The sequence below is a fragment of the Vanellus vanellus genome (genome assembly GCF_965231255.1).
Source record: "Vanellus vanellus genome assembly, chromosome: 5".
NCBI lineage: Eukaryota > Metazoa > Chordata > Aves > Charadriiformes > Charadriidae > Vanellus > Vanellus vanellus.
In genome coordinates, this window is record NC_138910.1 from 14,897,858 (window position 1) to 14,920,960 (window position 23,103).

The 23,103-nt window shown below is 35.4% G+C and overlaps 1 protein-coding gene across 1 annotated transcript in view; it reads right to left on the bottom strand.

The window, feature by feature from the left end:
* PTPN4 (protein tyrosine phosphatase non-receptor type 4) overlaps positions 1–22,804 on the bottom strand; it is a 72,003-nt gene extending 49,199 nt beyond the window's left edge. Inside the window, exons 1-9 of the mRNA XM_082483474.1 lie at positions 22,655–22,804; positions 16,417–16,524; positions 12,081–12,123; positions 11,905–11,983; positions 7,950–7,994; positions 7,647–7,699; positions 5,273–5,393; positions 4,064–4,151; positions 2,789–2,877 (exon numbers count right to left, since the gene is read on the bottom strand). Of these exons, the coding sequence (XP_082339600.1) occupies positions 2,789–2,877; positions 4,064–4,151; positions 5,273–5,393; positions 7,647–7,699; positions 7,950–7,994; positions 11,905–11,983; positions 12,081–12,123; positions 16,417–16,524; positions 22,655–22,792 (764 nt within the window). The 5' untranslated portion in view covers positions 22,793–22,804. The remainder of the gene's footprint in view (positions 1–2,788; positions 2,878–4,063; positions 4,152–5,272; positions 5,394–7,646; positions 7,700–7,949; positions 7,995–11,904; positions 11,984–12,080; positions 12,124–16,416; positions 16,525–22,654) is intronic.
* Positions 22,805–23,103: the final 299 nt, after the last annotated feature.

Genomic DNA, 23,103 nt, shown 5'->3' on the forward strand with positions numbered 1-23,103 from the left:
TAGTTGCCTCAGACTTACTTTTCTTTGAACGCTTACAGGCCAAATGTTTACCATGTTCAATTGTATCTGGCTGTGGATAACACTTATGTCATAACTTTGGTTTTTCTTTCTCTCTGAAAATCTACTAAAATTTCACCATTCACACTGTTTCTCAACATCGTGAACCACAGAATATGTAACATCCTACAATAAAACTTGAAACTAAGCTTCGCACATAAAACCAGACTCTCTCAGCAATTCATTGGGTTGAAGATCAAGACTGCGATTAACATCTTAAATCTCCGCAAGGGAACTTAGTACGAGAAAACAGTTCACTGATTATAGGTAACGGATCTTACCCTGTGCTAACAGAAAACAACAAAACCCCAGGGATTTCAACTGCCCGTATCAGTTTGAATTCAGAGAAAATGACCATGACATGGTGGAGTTCAAGTTCCCCAGGGCAGCAAGGAGGGCGTGCGGTAAGCTCACTACCCTGGACTTCAGGGGCGCAGTCTTTGGCCTCTTCAGGGATCTGGCTGGTAGAGTACCATGGTATAAAGCCCTGGAGGGAAGAGGGGCCCAAGAAAGCTGGTTAATATTCAAGGACCACTTCCTCTAACTCAGGAGCGATGCATACCAACAAAAAGGAAGTCAGCCAAAAAGCCAGGAGGCCTGCATGGATGAACAAGGAGCTCCTGGACCAACTCAGACACAAAAAGGAAGAGGGTGGCAGCAAGGACAGGTAGCCTGGATGTAATACAGAGAAATTGTCTGAGACACCAGGGATCAGGTTAGGAAAACTAAAGCCCAGGTAGAACAAAATCAGGCCAGAAGCAAGGCCTGCAGGTCGAGGGATGAGATTCTGTCCCTTTACACCACTTTCCCACCTGGAGTACTGCATCCAGCTCCGGGGCCCCCAACAGAAGGAGGACATGGACCTGTTGAAGTGAGTCCAGAGGAGGGCTGCAAAGACGATCAGAGGGATGGAGCACCTCTCCTATGAAGACAGGCTGAGAGACTTGGGGTTTTTCAGCCTGGAGAAGAGAAGGCTCTGGGGAGACCTTATAGCGGCCTTCCAGTATTTAAAAGGAGCCCAAAGGAAAGATGGGGAAAGACTCTTTACCAGGGAGTGTAGCGATATGACAAAGGCTAACAGTTTTAAACTGAAAGAGAGTAGATTTAGACTAAATATTAAGAAGAAATTCTTTACTGTGAGGGTGGTGAGACACTGGCACAGGTTGCCCACAAAAGCTGTGGATGCCCCATCCCTGGAAGTGTTCAAGGCCAGGTTGGATGGGGCTTTGAGCAACCTGGTCTAGGAAGGTGTCCCTGCTCATGGCAGGGAGGTTGGAACTAGATGATCTTCAAGGTTCTCTGATTCTGTGATTTCAGTATAGACTACTTATTCGTATGTTCTGATTGCAAAACAGGTATTTGTGTGGCTTGGCAGGGCTGTGGTCCTGCTGCATGCCTGCTTATTTGCACAAGTCTGAACTGAGACTAGGTACTCACAGCTTGAGCGCCTCCTCCACATGTTCCCAAACTTGGTTACTGAAACCGGTTGTGAGGTCTGTGAGGTAAGCCCTCCTTTGTCCTTGTCTCCTCAGATGGGCCATCTGAGAAGGCTAACTAGCATCCTACTCTCAGAGCAGTGGCCCCATCAGGAAGATGATCTTTAAGGTCCCTTCCAACTCTAACCATTCTATGATCCTATGTTTTTATGAAAAACTGTTCCAGTTTCAATTGTGGCAATCAATTTAGTCTGTTTATATGAAGATGACAGACCAGAATAAGTCCAGCGCTGCATTACCCAAGCACACATAATGCAAACGTAAATGAAAAACTTTTCATCATTTTTCTAGAGCGAACAGCTTCTGTGACTGGTAAACTAGTGTCTATTACGATAATTTTATATGGCTGACTTCGCCCACTCAGAATGCTGTTATAGCATACTCAATGACATACTTAATAAGTAAGGCTGCCAAAGCGGATTCCAGTCAAAGGAAACCAAGGGAAGGTTACTTCTGAGAGAACTGAAAAAAAAAAAAAAAAAAAAAAAAAAGCATTGGGGAAGGTAACGTAACTTCTATAGAGTACTACAGAAGTTACAGAGCGTTTCTATAAAGCACTATAGAAGTTACAGTGCAGGACAGGATTTCTCTTCAATCTTTCCCCTTCTTATATGAATAAATAAGAACAAGCTCCCAACTTAAGACACCTGATAACTAGAATAACTTATTTAATGAGAATAAGTCCATGTTTACAGAACAGCTTTAAAAACTATTTTAGTTAAGAGAAGAAATAAATGACAGAATTTTCCGCAATAAATTCACTTTTTGATCCTTATCATGAAAATGGTTATTTATGGATGAAGAGATGACAATACTCCGAGTGCTCCACCTTAGCTATCCCTCAAGTGCCAAACCTCCATTACATTTAACACACACAGTGCAATTTAGTTATATGTGACAAAAGAGATAAGAGCAATCACTTTTCCAAGTTAATGTTTTATGTTCAGTTGTCTCTTTAAAGACTGTGAGCTAGACCATAACGCTGGCCCTGAACATAAAGTAAGCTTACAAACCCTTGAAGAAAAAATGTATTAAAATTCATTACAGTTTGCACCACAATCATTTAGCAGCATAGCATGCAGAGCAGGACAAAACCCCATCGTAAAATTACCCACAGCACAACTTGATATGCTACAACTAAGTTTCAGTCTTTTTTAAAGTACTTGACACTGTTAGTGGTAAAAATATGTTTTGAAATACCGAACAAAAACATTAGCTTAAACAGCTGTCCTTACCACTGAAAGGTGTTAATTCGTACTCTGTTCTTAAAAATTAGTATTCCACCTGACATCACTCCAATCATTATTTCATTGTTACTCTGATCCTTTAAAAGAAAAGAGAAAATTGCTTGAAGAACAATATAAATATCTTTGAACATTCATCTATATTCTCCCCTCTCTCTCTCCCCCTCTAAAAACACAAATACCATAGTAAAACAGATTTCAATTAACATGGAAGGAAATGGGTTTTAATAAGACAAGCAAGAATTAAATTATTCATTCCTATTTAGGACAAGCCTGAATGTTTGCTCCAAGTTCTTTATGAGCTACCACAGAATTTTAATTTCCTAAATTAGATCTTCTGTCTTCCACCAACTTGGAAGAAATATACCATATAAAGTATTCTAGCAGTTTATTGCAAATAACAGCACTAATAGACTGGCTTGACATTTGCTACACTAAAAGCAACCAGCAACTTTAATTCCTACCTGAAAGGAAATTGCAATTTCAGAACACAGAGAGCAGAGACTCTAAAACAAACAATATTGTAAGCGTATTTAAATAGCACATTTTTTCTAAAATATCTTTGCACTCTAATCAAACACCTGCTATAGATCTCTCAACATGTGTACAACAAGAGCAGGATACAGAGCAGTGAAGTGGGATACATTTCAAATTCTATTGCAGGGTTCTCTAACCCTAGGGAGTAGGACAAGAATATTTAAAAACCAGAGGGGTCTTAGTTACTAAAGATAACTATATTCAGAGGCTTTGCATAAATGGTAGCCCTGTAGCGACAAGTTAAGATCATTTGAGTCAAGACCTTGAGCTACTTGCTATACCAGATAAAACTGACAAGATCAAATTATAGTACGCTCACCTTACATTAACAGTTCATATTGCATAATGATAATGATTTAGAATTCGGTTCTAATCGGAACCAGATTAAATACTTTTTAAAGCTGACAGATCCTTAAATATCAAAGCACTTTCGACAAGTACATTTTTCTTATTCACCAGTGTCAACTGAACTGGCATTCAGGCCAACAAGACGTGAATAACACACGTATAACTAAGCCCAAATTTAAGCAAAGAAATATCACTAGAGTGAAATAGCGTCTACTAAAATTCGTAAATCACAGTTAGACACCTAATAAGATAATATTATTTTCTTCTTTTTTTATCTTGTAAGCAGCAGCCAGGAAGGCTTACTAAAAATAAGTATTTATTTTTCCATAAATCTCAGAGGAATCCATTTTTAAATTACAACACTAGTTCATCCAAACTTACCCTTGCATAGTGCAATTCAACTCCATAAAGTTCTAAGGTACGTGCTGTATTGAGATAATTGAACTCCGCTTCTGCAGGAGACAACCCTCTGAAAGAAAGAAGCCAAATCAGAAACATTCTAACATAATCCCCCACACCAGGCTCCCTAGTGAGCTCAAACAGAAAATCTGCATTCATTTTACTACTTCTACCCCCACCCTGAAATCTGAATTTCCTTTCTCACCATAAACAGACTTCAACCCAAAAATTATAACAGAAAAAGATTTGTGCTTCCACATAGACAAAGTCTTGACAAGAGTCCGTGACACAGCTTGCAAACGCATACATTTTATTTCTAATCCACAGCATCATTTAAATGTCTGTGGAGCTCTAGAATCTGGAAATTACTTTTGCAGTCCTGTATTTTGTATTGATAACAGCAATTTCTCTCCAAGGACTCACTCTTAAAGTTTAAATTACCATCAACTCACTTGATTTCTTTACCCTACACCTAACAGGATTTGCTAAGCCGTTGACTGAAATGTAAGATAACATTCAGTATTTTCTAAAACCAACAACACGCCCCAATTAAGCAAATGTATTTGTAAACACAGCTTACAGTTTGTTAAATTCAACTGTAACAAAAAGCACTTAAGTTCTAAAATACCAAGGAACCATCACTGAAAAAGTATCACAATGTTACACATTGAAAAAAAATATTTTCCATTGCTTCATCGCCTTTTCCTCTTTAGTAAAAGGTCACAGACTTGCACGCAGGAAAGAGCAGATATCGAAGAAAAGGACTTTGTTACTTCTAAATTAACTCTTGTTTACTGGTGAGAGCACCATGAAAACAAAGCCTTTATGCACAGAGCATTCTCAAAGACTGAAAAAACTCTTAAAGAAATTACATCCTGCTAAGTCAATATTCTATGTAATACGCACAAATACTGTTTTCAGTGTACCTTTACCAAGTTCATTCTTTCACTTACTTTCCCTGTCATTCTGTCATAGATATTCTATTTGTGCAGAGTATCAATGGTACTTATTATACAGACAATCTACCCCCCAAAAAATCACATTAAATGTACTATTAAAAAAAAAACAACAACAAAAACCCCAGAAACCTTTAAGACAAAATACTCATATTTTGTTTTTTAATATAATAGCACAGCACCAGCAGTCAGGATTTGACAAAGTCAGTCAATATCTTCTGCTGTAAATCCTTACATGTGCTGCTGATGTAATTTTGCTATTTCTTTTTCAAAGTCTTGAGGCTGGCTAGGGATGAAAGAATAGTCTGAGAGGTAGCCTGGCAAGTTTTCTGAATGGTTGTAGTCTCCCAGCTCGGCTAAAATATTAAAAAGAGAGGTTATTGTTTATCACTGATGTACTTGGCATTGTGCAATGCCCCCAAATTCACAAGAATCTGCTCCCACATACTTTATGATCTACAGCAAACAAAAATAGAGAATACATTTGAAATCCATTTTTTCCTTTTGAATAAACAGTCATGTTCTCAGTGAATACCGTGGAGAACATTTAAAGAAAGCTTTGAGTAGGTGCTTATGCAGGAAGTTTATAGTGTTTAATTTTTATATACACAAATTCACAAATGCTGTCATAACAGCTATCATTAAATAATACACTTCAAAGTATTTGATTTTTTCTTTTACCGTTGCTTGCTTTCATGTGATCACACAATATATATATTTTCAACACTATAACTGCTATTTCTTTATTAAGATCTGCAAAACCCACCAACTCATTCTGTACCAAGATAGATTCAGAAGCATTAGAAAAATATTTTTTTGCACATTCAGTTGTATGTATGGAAAAAAGTATGCATACATACACCTACATTGAAACTACTTTACGTGAAACTACTAAAAAAGTGCATTTACATAACTTCTAACGCTTTCTTAGATTTATAGGGAATAAACTAAAATCACATTTATTGTCAGAGTAAAAAACATGCAAACAACAACATTTGCTAAAAATACAGGCTTTGAGGCTTTCTAACTCCAATTTTAAAAAAACCACAGCTTTAAATATTTGCAATCCATGTAACAGATCTACAGTGACAGATAAGTAATGTAACATGTGAAAACTGGAAAACAGCAACACAGTATGACGTGAGTCCTGGGCAGGTCTACTGGCACTTTCATGGGGCATGGAAGAACTGACAAGAGAGATGAAGGCACTTATGGAGTGGGATGATAAGCAAGAGAAAGGAAGGTAGAAAAGTCTGGAGCACTTGCACTGCCAGAAACAGATCCTATTTTAAATAACTTAAAAATTGGAAAATGGGACCAGGTTTCATAACAGAGTGCATGCCTTGCTAAAATCCACTACAGAGAATACAGGACTATCTGAGGGCTATGTCTGCTATTTACCTATATTTATAGAGAATCCCAAGAGCTAAGCCCAGAGAGAGTTTAGTAACAGGCACGTACAGAAAATCATTAGACAGAGGTCTGTACACTGAAGAACTTAAGGGCAGCAGGAACTCATATATATATATGTGTGTCATTACAATGCACTGCGCATACCCGCCACATTTACAATATTTGAAAAATAAAAATATTGCATTCTTAAAAGCTTAAAATGTTATAAACTTTTCATAGTGCCTGCTTTTTTATCAAATACCTTATCTCTTCTAAGGCGAATCCCTAAGGCATGACAGCACTTGCAGTATGTATCTATTTCCAAGTAGTGGGAGTTTGGGAATTTTGTTTAAGAGAAATTGCTCTATCGATTGATCTGGAAAAAGGTGACCACTTATCCAGACTATGCATAAAACATTAAATTAACATTTCAGGGGGAAAAAAAATTACAGTAAATATTAACATGGACACTATTTCTCTGATACATACAAAGTATACATAGTACTAAATGTAGATATAAGTATCTTTAATAGCACAAAACCACATAAATGTGGATGGATATATCAGAATTGCTTAGAAAACTGAATTTCTAACAATCACAGATTTCAAGAACTAAGTGCTGAACAGTCTCTTGGTTGGTTGTTGTGGCTTTTTTTTTTTTTTTCCACTGAACAAATTAAGTTTATGAAGGAAATTGGGGAGAGAGGAAGAAGTCTAAATCTCAGTCTTCAAGACTTATTTACTCACTGGATGGCTTAAAATTGACAACATGGGTATTGAACTTTTTAGGTAGAGATGGCCAGAATTCTCTTTTCCACACCTACTCGGAGGTTCACTGTATGGTATGTTGAAAATGTTTAAGTGTCTAAAAAATGCTTTAGTATAATTCTCAAGAAAAAAAAACCAACCCTATGCCTCAGAATACACAGAAATACAAGAGGGTTGTTTTGTTTTGTTTTTTTTTTTTTTTTTTTTTTTTTAACTGCATGGGTTTAAAGAAGGAAAGCGTTACCAGTATTTTTTCCACATCTAATTCAGCAAAACATGCTGGGGGAGAAAAACCAACCAACCATATTTCCTTAACCATGAGAAAAGTAGCATCGTGTCCAGAAACATCATAATATAATGCTATACAACCTACATTCTTTAGAAACTAATCAATGCTATATTTTATACATTTCAGTACTACCATGTGCAAGAATACTAATTATACTTACATTGAACAGCATAGGAAGCCAGAAGAGCAGCAGTATTATAAGGACAGGGCAATCTGGTTTTTTTTTGGTTTTAAAATAAGAAACACATAAAATTACATATTTTATATGAATTTCGTTATTTCAAAAAGCCTATTCTTTCATAGTCTATGAAAAAATTGGACAGGTAACTATTATAAACACTTCTATTGCATAAACAGTGATTTATTTTAAATATATTTTTATTTTTGCAGGTAAAATCCATCACCATTAACTTTCTCTCAACCAAAGTTGCATTTAATGCTTAACACAACAAAAACGTCTTACCTTCCAGTAACAATGTCCTGTTTAATTTGCAAGAAATACTGGTACCTTATAAAAAAAACACAAACAAAAAACATTATAATTAAAAATAAAATTACATAATCGTTTATCAATTCAATGCATTTTGCTTTCAGTTAGTGCAAAACTAAAACTTAACATTTGGCATGCTATTTCTTAAGCTCCTATGGGAAAGAAATTAAACTGTGATTAGTAAAATAATAATACAACTTTGTAAATTAAACTAGTTACAGGCTATGGAGTTACACATTATATTTCACTAAAAGGCTGCAAATTTCACATTCTACCTGCTTTATTTTCCAGTATTTATGTTGAACAAAGTTTAAAAAAAAGGAAAAATGATGAGTGTGAACAACAGAACTATTCAATATGGCAAATAAAAGTTGAAGTTTGCATCTGTGTATGGAAGTACCTTAATAAAAATGATTTGTACTCCAGGTAGACAAAATTAGTTTATTCTCATTGAGCATTTGATATTACTCTTTTTTTGTTTAAATTAAAAGAATTTCTCTTAGCATTTCGGAGTTACATTCTTAAATAAAAAGTTGTGGGTTCTATCATGTCAAACGCCTTCCAACTGACTTCCCTTGAATTTCTGAAGTTTTCGTTAATTATTATGCGAGAAAAGCTTGGTTTAGAAATTCATCGAGTCTTCCCATGCCCACTCTTTTAAGTCAGGAACGAGACAGAAACAGCAAAAGGAACAAATGAACACTTTAAAACAGCAGCAGCACAAACACTATGACGGAAACCCCAACAAACCTGAAACTGCAAACAGGTTTCCCTCTAAACTACTTCCTTTGTTTCTCCAACAAAACCCAAATATTTTGTTAACATCTCAGAATGAATCTTTTGTTCATTCAATTTAGTTCCTTCATATTTCACTCAAAAGTTTTAGACAATTTCAAAGTAGTATAAATGTTTACATCAAGTGGCAAATCACACCTGCTATAAACCTCCCCTGACACAGAGACTGAAGTGGGGTAACAAACAAGACTTATGAGATGGCAGGATGTTAGCACAGGCTTAAACTTTGAGCAAAAATCCCTTATAACGGGGCGTAAAAGCAGCTGTAGAATTTAGGCTTTAATGCCTTTTTATCAAAAAAAGTTTTACTGAGTGGAAAATTTAAACATCATTCCTGTTTATAAATTTATTCTGGTTTGGGACCTCCTACATTATTATTATTACAAAAATCATCTGGATTCCTTCGTTATTCCGATTTGAAAGTAGAGAGTGAGCCATACCCATTCATTGTAAAGAGTCATCAAAATTACTTATCAAAAACATCTAGTTCAAGTTCGACTGAAACCAAACATTAAACATTTCCCAATATTAACTTGCACTAAGAAATTAAAAATAAAATGTAACACTATATTACACATAATACGACTTCTCATAATTGTGTAGTCTTCAGAAAGTGGATTAAGTACCACTTTAAAGACTTCCACAAACGTTTACAAATATACACACAGAAATCCAATCATTTACAAGCTAAATATAGTGGAAAGGTAGAACATCCCATGTTTGAAAGAAAATGAGGGAAAATAATTGCAAACTGACAAGCAAAGATGTCAGCCCATGTGCTCAACTCCTACAAAACCATCTGAAGGTTCTTTCACTGACCAGAATGGCAAGAAGCTTAAAGTATTAACCTCAAGAAGTCAAATCTGAGACATTAGCCAGGCTCTAAAGACCTCAAAATACTTTTTTGTTTTCCACCTTAAAATGCATATTGAAACCAAAAGAGACAGATAAAGCAAAATTTCTTTACCTGATTAAAAAAAGCAGTAAATGACAAGTTAAATTTATATATTAAAATAATATGCCTCACATGCTTAGCCTTGAGCATCTCTTCACAAATATACCCAATAAATCAATTTTTCCTATTTTTCCTGTTAACCAAACATTTACGGCTGCAAAAATGTAGGACAAAATAACCCTCTATGTGCAGCTGCACCTTCATTTTATTTTACTGTTTTGGTGTAATACTTTATTAAAAATATCCCATAGTATTTAAGGGACCTCATGCCAAGCAGAGTTCATTTTCTATCCACCGTTTTCAGCAAACAGTGAAGTTAATTGCTTGTTATCTAACCACCCCAGTATTAACACAGAAGCCTCGCATATTATTGAGCAAGATGGGAAATCAATAGAAGCTTTAGCAATGTAGATCTGAAAAAGCCTGCACAACAAATTCAGCTAAAACAATGAAGGTGGCATTGCATTACAATGTTTTCCTCTTCCTTTTATATATATACACATATATACAGACCTAGAAAAGGGTAAGACAGAGTTATTGCTAGCTGGAGCTAACATTAATAAGCAAGTCTTTCTGCCATGAGCAGAACTAATCAAGCTCCATTTCCTACCAAGACAACTTCCTAAAGCTAAACTCCCCAACACAAGCCGAGCTCCCGCTGACCTCTTCTGACCTGAGGCATTCGTAACCTGCCTCCCTCACACAAATTTGCAGAAGTCTAATAAGGCACAAGCTTGCACTGAACCTTTCCCTGATATCTATTCATACTGCCTCGTATGTCGACTCATTCCTCTGTTTTCATGAAATTTATAAAAACTGAGCATCTTCGAAGAGTCTCAGCTTGAGCCAGAATTGTCAGAACTTTGCGCTTTGTTTCTTTTCTTTTCTTGAGAATACTGATTACATGAAAGGACCCCATATTTTTGACACGGCACCCTAACTTCACTCCAAAAACCCCCATGGATAATAACTCTTTTGTCACAGTAATTCCAAATACAAATGAGTTTTCTCAGGGGCAATTAGGCCTATTAGCAAAAAAGGCAAAGCTGACCTAGATAAAGCAATCGTACATTATTTCTCATCCAAATGGATGCTGTATTTATCACTTTGTATTTACAGCATAACATAAGTAAACAATTCTCTCTTTTCTTTACTGTTTACTTCACATTGACCAACACTTACTGTTTTTCCCACCTCCTTAAGAATATTACATATTGTCCTTTAATTCAAGTAACACATTTTTCATTATTCAGATATAGTAAACTGCCAGATTTTCTCAGAGTAAGTATTTCAATAAAACAAAGCCTGATCCAGGATCTCTGGGACTTGCTTTAGTAAATTCTGTCTGCATAGATGCCTCTAAAATTTTCTCCAAAATATGACAAATCAAAAGAAATCATAAACAAATGTGGACTCATATTTTCACAGTTTTGGTACTTACGTTTCTAAAGCTATCCTTAATGATTTAGATATTGTTTTTTGAGTGGGGCTGACCTGTTTTCAGACTGGCTGACATCCAAAAATTCCAATCTGTCAAATCATGCCAGTTATGGAGAGGACCAGAACTAATTAAGAATAGTGAAAATTTGAGGCATTTCTTCAGGGACTAATTGCAACTCACAAGCCTCCTATCTTCATTCACATTGAGCATTTTCTTCAACAGACTTCAACACACTGCTATCAAAAAAAAGCTTACATGCTTCAAGCTAGGACTACAACCATACAAACAGAGATTAATTTTATTAGTGACAAGCAGAAAATTGGGGGGGTCAAGAAAAAAAGTGCAGAAAGCTCAGGAATTTTTTTTAATCACAAAGGAGAAAACAAGTAAGGATAAAATTAAATGTGTACTCATTGGTGAATAGTGGGATTAAGCTTTTCCTCTCTTCTCTACTTTCCCTTTTCTGTTTCTATTTGGTAGTATTTTCTTCATGTAGTTACTTCACTTTGCATATAAATTTGCAAATTTATTCACAGAGGCTTTTTGTTATATTGATTTGGTGCAACTGCATAGTTCATATCTGCAATTATTAGGCAAAAATTAGAAGCTTGCAAATATGACACAAAAATGATTTAAAAGAAAATTTCCATTTTAGACCTTAAAAAATTAATGATAGGTTTCCCCTTAAATATAAACCTTCTAGAAAAATGTTTTCTTGATAAATTAATTAGACCTACCTTGTGTATTCTTCTTGAAGCTTGTTTGGGTCACTTACAAAAAACTTAACTCTGAAGTTCAAACTGTGAGGCGATCCTCCTACGGTCAAGAAAAGTTATTTCTAATTAATCAGGGTACCCTGGAAAAACAGCATAATAACAATATATGAATTGACCAAATACATACATGTACTCACTTTTTAATTGTTTCCTGATAGGTTTGTTTGGATCCAACCACCTCTGGAAAGACAAATTATAATACCAACTTAAGAGACACAATAAAAGTATAAATTATAGCCTTATACATCAAGTAACTTGCTTTTCTATTACTTTTTACTTGGTCTTTTACCAAAATGTCTTACTGGCATACAAAGTCTTCTTACTGATTCTGAAAAGACACCAACATTATCATCAACACTTGCTATGGTTTTTCTTTCCCCGAGATTAACCTCTGTTGTCCAGATATCTGTCTCTTACAATGCTAATTCAACTATAACTTGGTTCTATGATTGAGCCTGAGAGAGGTTAGACCTCAACTATGGTGTGTTTAACCATCTTCAGCTACTCTTTAAACTGATTATCTAAGGTGAACTAACTGTGGCAGTGAAGAACTATAAGCAGCCTAATTTACCCAACTCAGAAGTTAATTTACTTAAACTAGTTCCAGTACTTTTGACTCTGCGTTTTGCAGGTCTGACACATCCCGGGAGTGATCCCACTGGCTCACAGATTCTCTTCAAATTGTCAGCCTGAGTATCATCTCTGGTAAGTCGCTAATTTGGATCTTGGAAACCTGAAGCTCAACACTCAGCCTAATGGATTAAGGACCACAGAACAATTTTACCAAACAGCGCCCAGTCTTGATTATGTCTATGGGAGAACACCGCTGTGGGGAAGTACAGACAGATCTCTATAAAAATCAATGCTGCAAATTTCAGAGAGAAGTATGGTTCTCTAGAAAGCCCTACAAGTTGTTTAAACAGCAACCCAGCAGAGTCTGCACATACCAACGTACATCAGTTAACTCATAAGTCTACCGTTGTTATAAATACTGTTCAATTCCTCATCCTGCCTTGCAATGCAAGCCCACAAGCCTCAGGAAATGGTTATATGGCCGCAGTTCCTATGAAGTGACAGAGACCTAACTCTGCATGGCATGTAACTACCTCACATTTATGACAGGGCTTTTTATTTTTTTCATGTGAGGGAGGAAGAAACAAACACACGGAGGTACCTGAGCTACCTGACACACACTATGGATCTGAAGTCATTTAATTCATCAGGAATAACAAATAATGATGACTACATCCAAATGCTGTATCCTTGTAGTAGATGACCTAAAAGGAACTAAAGAGATGGTTTGACACAGCTTAAAGACTGTGATTATTTAAAAAAAAAAAAAAAAACAAAAAAGAAAAACAAACACCAACCACCTCACACTGGATCAATTCACTTGTAAGACTAAATGTAAAGACTTAAGAAAGAACTCTCCAGCCAGGGATACCCATGAATTTTATATAAGAACCTTTCAAAACATGGTGAAAGATACTGTAGTATCTTTAAGCAAGGGGTTGTGATCCAATACATCTAATAAATAGGCAGGTCTGACTGATAATCCTCCAATTTTTTAATTTTTTTTTTTGTGGAAAATATTGTTTGCTATTACAGTTAATCCAGAAAAACCTGGAAATGAAATGCCTAGAAGAAAAGCATGTATTTACACTTCCTTCTGGTTGTAAATATCAATTTGGTATGTACTAGCACAGCTCAAAGCACAGAAGCGTAACTGTTTTTTGAACCATATTTAACTGGCAATATCCATGCTTTCAAGTGATATCCAAAAACAAAAGGTGAGTTTTCTCTCTGGGAAACTGCAGAGGGTTAAACCACTTAATACTGAAAAGCTGAAGTTGACAGTGTTTAGGCAAAAGTACCAGAACTGTATGAATCAAGGTGCTGCTAGCAAGACGTGTTATCCCCTTTACATCCCCATAAGTCTGAGAGGCAGGTAAATTTGGAAATTCATGGACCCCAGCCCCTTACAGAGTCATTTCTGTACACTCTCCTCCCCCAGCAACTATCCCTGCCTCACTCCCTCTCACCAAGGGTGTTCCAGCACCCACACTGACAGTATTCGCTGCACCCTCACTCCCACTATGCACCATTACCCCCTTCTCAGCATTGCTCCAGGCACCCACAGCCCAAGACCCTGGCCAAATACACCACCAATGCTTTCTTGCATTGGCTTTTATTGTGACATTAATATTATAGAAGAACATAAAGCTCGTGCAGTTTACGAAACCCACGTTTAGGCACAATGATAGAGGCTTCACACTCAATTAGCAACCAATGATAGGACAAGGGGTAATGGATTCAAGCTGGAACACAAGAGGTTCCACTTAAATTTGAGAAGAAACTTCTTCTCAGTGAGGGTGACAGAGCACTGGAACAGGCTGCCCAGGGAGGTTGTGGAGTCTCCTTCTCTGGAGACGTTCAAAACTCGCCTGGACGCCTTCCTGTGCAACCTCATCTAGGTGTTCCTGCTCCGACAGGGGGATTGGACTAGATGATCTTTTGAGGTCCCTTCCAATCCCTAGCATACTGTGATACTGTAATTAGCAGAATCCCCTTTTCCCCATCACCTTTATCTCCTGCCGTATTGACTGTATCTTACCAATAGTCAGCTCTGTTATTTCACAAGTAACTAGAATATTTGTGAATCCAGTCTGGTTTCTCTGTCCAAATGAATCGAGTGTAAAAGTAAACTGATATCAAAACCTGAAATTAGTCAAACCCATAAATTCTTCAAGCTTACATGACTAATATTGGTAACATTTCCATTTAGCTCTGGCACACTGTTTTCATGGCAACTAGATATGCGCTGAAGAGCCAAAATATTTAGAAATCAAAGAATACTAAACCTTTAAAGCATGTGCTTATACCAAATAGCTGTGAAGTCATTCTTCTTTTGGACTAACTCTTAATCAGATCCTTCTATTACAGTGGTGTGTTCAGCTGCTGATAGATAAACTAAAAAAAAAAGAGATCTTAGAGGTCTAAGCTTTGGGAAGCCAGATAAATGAGAATAAGAAACACCACAAATTTCTGAATGTAGAGTAAAATATTCAGTGATATTCAATTAAGTACTTTTTAAACAAAGCTGAAAAATAATTCAACCTTTTCTATAGCACAGCTAGGTCTTTTCAGCCTGGAAACAAAGTTTAGAATAAAAAGATTAAATGAGGCCAGCTTGCCAATGCCTTAAAAGAACTATGCACAAAGTTACAAAAGAAAACTTTTTAGAAGATCTACAACTGTGCTATATGGGTTTATTCATCTTAATAATCTTACCCAAATTTAGAAAAGGAATATAATTAAGAATAATTTGCTCTAGAGAAGAAAGAAATGTGGAAGTAGTTAACTATTCAGGAAGAAGAAAAATTATGGCTGTATTGTGACTTCTTTCTTCCTCTTCTACATTAAAAAAAACCCAACCTTTTAGTAAGATAAAAAAAGTATTCCTTTTATTTAGAACAGTCACTCTTGATGGCAAAACAACAGTAGACCAAATCTGCACTTACCAAAGAAAGTTGCACTATCTTCTGAAATTCACCTTAGTTACTGAATGATTAACACTACAGTGTCACTTATCTCTAGATCACATTCTGCACATTTTGCGAACAAAAATTTCTTTTGACACACAAGTTGGGAGATAAATTTAGACCTCATCACTGTGACATGCATATAATGGGAATTAGGTAAAGAACTGTATTATAAGGAATAATACTTAGTTAAATTGCACTTTAAAACAAGTGTTGAACATTTGATGACTATAAAAGAAAGTATTCGAGAAGTGTTCCACCAGCAATCATGATCTCAGCTGTACAGTTATAACTATTGTAGCCACTGAACCTTAGAGCTGGATCTATTTGTTTCTACTGGTGAATTATAAAGTGATTTACAAAGTTTCAGTCCTATGGAATTTCCTTTCAATTAAAGCGCATGAGCATTAAATTAAAGTGCATTTTCAACGGAGTCCCTTTTTTTTCTGTTAAGGTGATGAGCTGACAGCCCTTGTCAGACAGTGGACTATATGAAGCACTATTAAAAGACCTACCAGGTATCTGGACTAGAAACAAAAACACTGTACAGGACAATCTAAAACCCCCTCATGTTTTTGTAAGCCTTAATGGAAAAAAAAAATAAAAAAAATAATTAAAAAGAGTTACTATCTCTTATCCCGACTGACAATGAACACGCAGTCTAGTAAATAGATACAATAAAACAAGCAGCGTCCTATTAAGGTATTCATTCATAAGCACAGATCTCACATTTTACTCCAAACTTGTAACTGTTTACATTTAGTTTTATCAAAACTGCAAGGTGATACTGAACCACTCCAATGACACAGTATGAGAAGATAGCACAATATTGCAATTGCTTCTGTTTACTTCTCTTTACAATGGCACAGAGCATAGTGATGAACATGATCATGATTTATACAATCGTATTTATAAAATAGAGTAAACTTACAGGGTTATCAGTAGATTCATCAGCCAACTGTAAACCAAAGTAATCTCTCTCTGTCAAATCGAGATGCTTGAAGACTACATCCAATAGAACTTGTCCCTGATCATGCTTCTGCAGAGAACAAATGCATATAGTGTTTAATGAATAAATACATAATTGGACATAGAGACTTGAGGCAGGCAGAGCACATACACATTCTTTCAGATGTGCTCTAGCAGCATAGATTTTAAATATCACAAAGTGCATCCCAGGAGCACTATTTTTAAATAAGTTTCATCTCTCTTTTTGAAACATATGTAAGAAATTATTTTTTTCCTCTTTGTCATTTTCTGACAGTAAGAATTTCTCACTTCTCAGCTAGCTACATGATTATTCCCGAAAGCCAGTCATTAGCCAAATTTTATATTTAAAAGGAGTACTGAAAAAAAGAAAAGAAAAAAGGTTAGGATGTGACAAAGAACTGCATAGCCTTGTTTGGGTCACTAAATTTAAAAGTACAGGTCTGTACAAGTTATTCTTACTTATTTTATCTGAAAAATCTATTTCTGAATCTAAATTAACCCATATATTGAAAATATTTCCAAAGTTAAATGGCATAGACAGCTGAAGCAGCCAAATATCTAACTGAGAAGTGTCATTTAAATGCATTCTCTCAAAGATATTACTTCACTCTAAATGAAGTAATTTAAATGACCTGAATAACAGTAACACTACTTTTCAGAGACAAGTGAACAAACTTGATTTCTGCTACAGGGACAAATCTTACCCACAAAATGATACTAAAAGAGTCTGTAGCTGTTGGTACCTTGCAATTTTTTGCCTAACCTGAAAATACTGTAATTGAAATACAGTAATTGAAATGCTGAGTGTGCCATTATGACAGGACTCAATAAATACATTTGGTGAAATGTGAAGGGAGTTTCCCAAAGAAGATAAAATGTCATAGTTTCTTGAAGTACAAAAGATGAGGAAAAATGCTGCAAGAACAACTGTCAAACAAACAAAAAAATGATGAAAGAGATGATTGATACATTTTCCACCCAGATTTTCTACTTCTCTGGCACCAAGGAAGCTTCTACCAATCTTCTAGGTGCCGAGCATTATTGATACCACAGAGGATTTGATACTGCCTACAGTAAACACGGCAAGATGTAAGTTATTTTGAAAGTTTTAAAACAAAAAACCTGCCGCTCTGCTCTCAAATGATCTCACTTCTCATGTAGATTATATAACAGTTACTTTTTACAGCCGTTAAAACAGAAGTATGTAACTAAAAGGTCAAAAGAAGCTTGCAAGAATTTCATTAATATCCATATGTGGAAAGATCCATAAATCACATTCAGACATTTGTTAGCATCTAAGAGCATCCTCTCAGAGTACAATTCTTTTTTTTTTTTGTTCAGCTGAAATTACACTGAAGTTGAGTAAACTGTCAAAAAGATTTATTGGCGGCTCAAAACTCCAAGAAGCTTCATAATTTATTTCATAATAATAAAAAAAATTAGAAAAGTTATCAACAAATTATGCTTGAAATGATCCCAGCAGGACAATCATAACCATAGCTCTGTGTACTCTAGTTGAAATTACAAAAGGCATATATTTCAGGTCCCATATAAACTTTGCTAAGTTAAAGTGATCTAAGAATTGCTATATTTGCTTTGAAGGAAGATCTTATTTTTTTAAAAAATCATACAGAGAAAATTTCTTGCTGTTTAACAAAATTAACAGCCAGTATGCAATTGTTAACAAGTTCACTACTGAAAAATTTATTTTCCAATAACTAAGAAACAAAAAAAAGAAAAAAGTTAACATAATAAACATACAACAGTAAAAATGCATAAGGCAATTTTTATGTACAATCCAAAAATAGTCATTCATTTTTACTAAATCAGGAGTTTCTGATATATTTTGAAATAAACCAGTAATCAGTACAATTTTTTCAGCAAAGAAAACTAATTTTAAAATTACATAGCAACACTAATTGCTTCTTGGCATTTTTCCCCATGTAGATTTAAATCAGAACTCAAACTAAGAACTTACGATAGTAACTATAAGAGAACAGGAGACATTTGTAACCCAAGTTTAGGATTACATTTACCACAGCTGACGTTACTTCTTCAAATAACATTCAGTTATCAATTCTGTAGCTTTTTTCCAATCTAACCTGAGAATTTATACTGGTTCTTAAATATCAGAATAGATGTTTCCTAATGCAAAAGATTAGAACTTGCTGATCAGTTTGAATTTAGTAATACAGAACGTCATTTCATGACCACAAGGAAGGTATTTCTCCTGCAACAGAGCAGCAAATTTGGTAAGAGAAGACTAGTTTCAACATGAAGCATTTGTTTTGATCACAATATTTTACTCTCGGTGCAAAATAAAGATAAGCATCTAGTAAAACCAGACCTCAGTTTAACCCATCTCTGATATTTATATAATGATGTTGCAGCTTGCCAGAGCAGGTGAAGGTCACAATCCTGCTTGTTGTGAAAGGTCCAAACTATTTGTAATACTATCATAACCATTGAATAGCTTTCTGTAAATTATAAGAGGTATGATAACACATTTCTACTTTTGCTTTTTTTTTAATAAAAAAGCAAAACCAATAAATGTGTATTAGCATTAAAAGAAACTTGCTTTATTCCTACAGATAAAGTTAAACATTAATATTTCCTCTTACAATGTAATAATGGAAAAATATATGAAAAATGGGATCTATCCAGCATAAAACCACAGTAGTTAGATACAACCCACATCAACATTTTTTCTAAATTGGAATACTAGAATGTTATGTGTACTTCTTATTAGTCATCACTGAAGGCAAAGTGTCTAATAAATTTTGGCCTTTCAGCACAAATATGACATTAACACTAGAAATCAATATAGTAACTACACTTTATGAAGCATTATCATCTAGTGGCTAACATCCAATACCACCAGATATATACACATTAATTTCTAATCGCAAAATTACTGTTAGCTGTTTGAAAACACCCATGTTTGAAAATTTAGGAAAAGATCTGCAATTACATAGGTTTAACGCCTATTGAAAATTTTCACTTCTAGAATTACAGGTGGGTTGTTTGTTGGTTTGTTTTTCTTTTTTTTTTTTTTTGTTTGGGTTATTTTATAGATCTTTAGATTTTGCTTCTATTAGAGTCCAAATTCACTAACTTTGAGAAGAATTCTGACATAATAAAGGCTGTAAACTGAAACGTTTGTCGATGACCGCTATCACACTAGCCTTGTTCACAGAACAATTCATCCCATCTACCTTGACTTAGTTTTCTCTCAAGCTTAGTGTGAGCTCTGTATCTATGTACTGGCTTCCAGGGAATACAATTAAGTCAGCCTGCATGGAAAAGATACAATTTGAGGTATTTAAACACTTAATTAAAAACAATTAAAGGAATTTGATCTTGAATAAGTAGGTTTATGTTATTAACTCAAGTCAGCCTCACTTCTTCCAGTTACGCATTCTATGAAGTATGTTTTTCAGGGTCAAAGTAGGAGTTCTTCATTTGGTAGGTAGAGCATTCTATAGAAACGATTTCTGCTCTTCAAATATGTGCACAAGTTAGTTCTAACCAATTCTTCTGCTGGCAACCAAAATAAACTCTGTCTGGCTGCAATCCACAGGGATTATTTGATTTGATTTGTTACCTTTTATACAAGGTAAGGCTTAACACAAGGAATGACTATTTTATAGATCAATGGAAAAAGCTGGTTGAAATGTGAACTTAGAACATATCACATAAATTACCAAGAGACACTGTCTGTGATCCGTACTTTGCTGTTGGAGAAGAAATAGCATTTGAGTACGTTTTTATTAATATAGCACTGCATACTCCAGATGATTAAGTTTTACAATCATTAGCATACAGAATACCTATAGCAATCATCAGGAGAAAAAACCTTGCTAATTTATTTGATGTTATCTTTGTTCTTCCTATTTAGAAAACAATTCCATAAATATTTATTGCCAAGTATTGTGTCAACCACAATAAAGTAAAACACAGCTATAAACCCTGAAAACCTGTATACCATGTAGGTTAGCATACATTTGCAATGACTGAATACTTTATTACTCCTTATTTATAAAAAAAAAAAAAACAGATTGAGGCTAAGACTCAAGATCAAAATGTTGAAGACCAAGGATCTTTTTATTCCTTAAACTCAGTTTTAACAGGCAAACCTGCAGGCTGATCTGCTTAAGCAGTAAAGAGTGATCCATGCAACTAAAATATTTAGTAGACTAGGAAGGTGTTGAGAACATATTACATAATTCTTTTCGGGAGCAACAGAATAGACTTATGAGGATTTGTAACTGGTGATTCTACTCTAGTAAGGCACTAGCATTCTCTAACAGCTTTTGAACACCTAAATAAAAAAAAAAAACGCATCACCTCCCATACCTATTGTACAACAATTATTCCTTATTTTAGCCAACTCCTGCAAACAAACAAAAAACTGCAAGACAGGTATTTCAATGGAAAACTCATGCACCTGAAAGAAAACCCCACAACATTACAATTTCTCCTGCACTTTTAATGCTTTGTCTCCAACTACATTCTGCACATGCTGCCTTTTGGCAGGCAGTATAGACTGGGAAACTGTTAGCAAGGGAGAGAAGATAAGAGAGAAGAGCAGGGGAATATTGGGATATAGGAGAAATTATCCCAGAAAGTAAATAAGGCTTGATGTTGATAAACTGAAGTCTTTGGTCATCCTTATCCCAGCTCCATCATCCAAACTTTCCACCTTTAACTACTCAGAAATCCCAAGAAGTTAAATAGCTCCTGATAGAACTACAAAAATGCCTTAAGAGAACATCCTAAAACCTTCTATCTTGATTGAAGTATCTAAAATAATAACCACCAAGTCTACCTTTAAATCTTAAGCCATTTGACACTGGATCCTTGCAAGTTTTTGCTAGATAATAGAAATTTTGCTCCTCTGATAGGCAGCTGCAGGCTGCACAGGCTCTAACCACCTGATTACAGAACAGAGAAATACAATCACTCTCACAAATCTTCCCTAAAACATTCAGATGTATCAATATCCTCACTGAACACTGCATATCAGAATTTGATGTAATTACTGAGCATTAGAACTTTTTCAAATAGCCCAAATTAAACTTGTTCACATAGAGTTGACAATGCCTTCACTTTCTCCCTCACTTCCCATCTTAAGTCCCGCAGCCTTATTTGGTATTGAGCTACTCCTTCACACCATTCGCTGAAGTTGAATTTTCTCTTGAAAAACTGTAATAAACACGCCACCTGTAACTTTCACCATCACACTATTCAACCTTTCTCCAGATAAGTCATCAATTCTATAGCTTATAAAGTAAAAGCTGAGTTCTCCTGCCCCAGGACTCCCAACAGCTGCTTTCCTGTTGAGTTCTCATTCTTCTCACACAAAGATCACTATAAATGCTTTAATGTGTTCCTGTGAGGTCCTTGCCTGTTGTTTGTGTGTTTTTCTTCATCAAGAAGCTGAAATAAATGGTTGCATTTGTGTTAACGTATGCACAAAATCATGAACATTTTCATTTTAACTCCTTATCAAGGATTACAGATTAGAAAATCCAAACCTATTTTAAATTCCAGGCTTAAAGGTAAAACTTCTTCACTTTGCCCAGTAACAGCCCTCAGCATTCAGCAAACAGCTTCCTATTTTCTTTTCTGCGATCCTCACTAATGCATTAGAAGGTGGCGAGTTTAAGTGAGAGACAGCACTGAACAAGAATACAATCAGAGAAAACCAAAACGCAAAGAGATACTTTAAGATGACAGCTGTAAGTGAATGTAACCATCCATATGATTGAACACAGTTAGCTAGACAGTCATGAGAAAAGTTATCATTACACCTTATCCATGCTCAAAATGCAAAAACCAAAATGGAGCAAATCAAAAGTTTGTTTCTCATTCAACTCAGTGGCAAAACTTCCCTCCATTTCTACTACACAACTTTGGTCCATAAAGAGAATTACTAGAAATAAATTATGCTTTGTATATTCAATTTTGAAATGAAAATGTATTCGTACTATAGAGGATGCCAGAATGATGAAGTTCACAGTGACTTAGTATGTACGTGTACAAACATGCCTGCCTGAACATAACTTTCCCTTTTGTTCTGTACTTAACACTATTTTGAAAGTCATACTCTAGCCATACAAATCCAGCAAAGGAAAGCAAGCTCAGTGATATTGACTTGCAACAAGCAAATTACTTACATTAACTCTGAAAGCTTGTACAGTGTTATCCAGGAGAAGAATGTTGCAGACCACCTCCGTATGCTGCCTGTCTCGTGCCAGCTCAGATGCTCGTACATTGTAGGTTCTGCCAGCAGGCAATCGGAAACGTGCGGTCATTACTGTCCACACAGGGTCTTCAGGCAAAACAAAAATAAAATTTAAAAAGATCAAAAAATGCAAACGCAAGAATGTCATACTTCAAATAAAGGTCAACACACAGCAAGTCCATTGTTAAAAAACTTCATTACAGAAAAAAAAAAAAAAAAAAAAAAAAAAAAAAAAAAGAGTACTGAATCCATGGTATCCAATAACAAAATAAATTCTTACAAGTTACAACACAACCTTATTCCAAAATGCTCAGTCCTTTACTTTCTGCCATTGTCCACTCTCTCCCTATTTTAAGGTTGTTTTGCTGGGCATCATGGCTA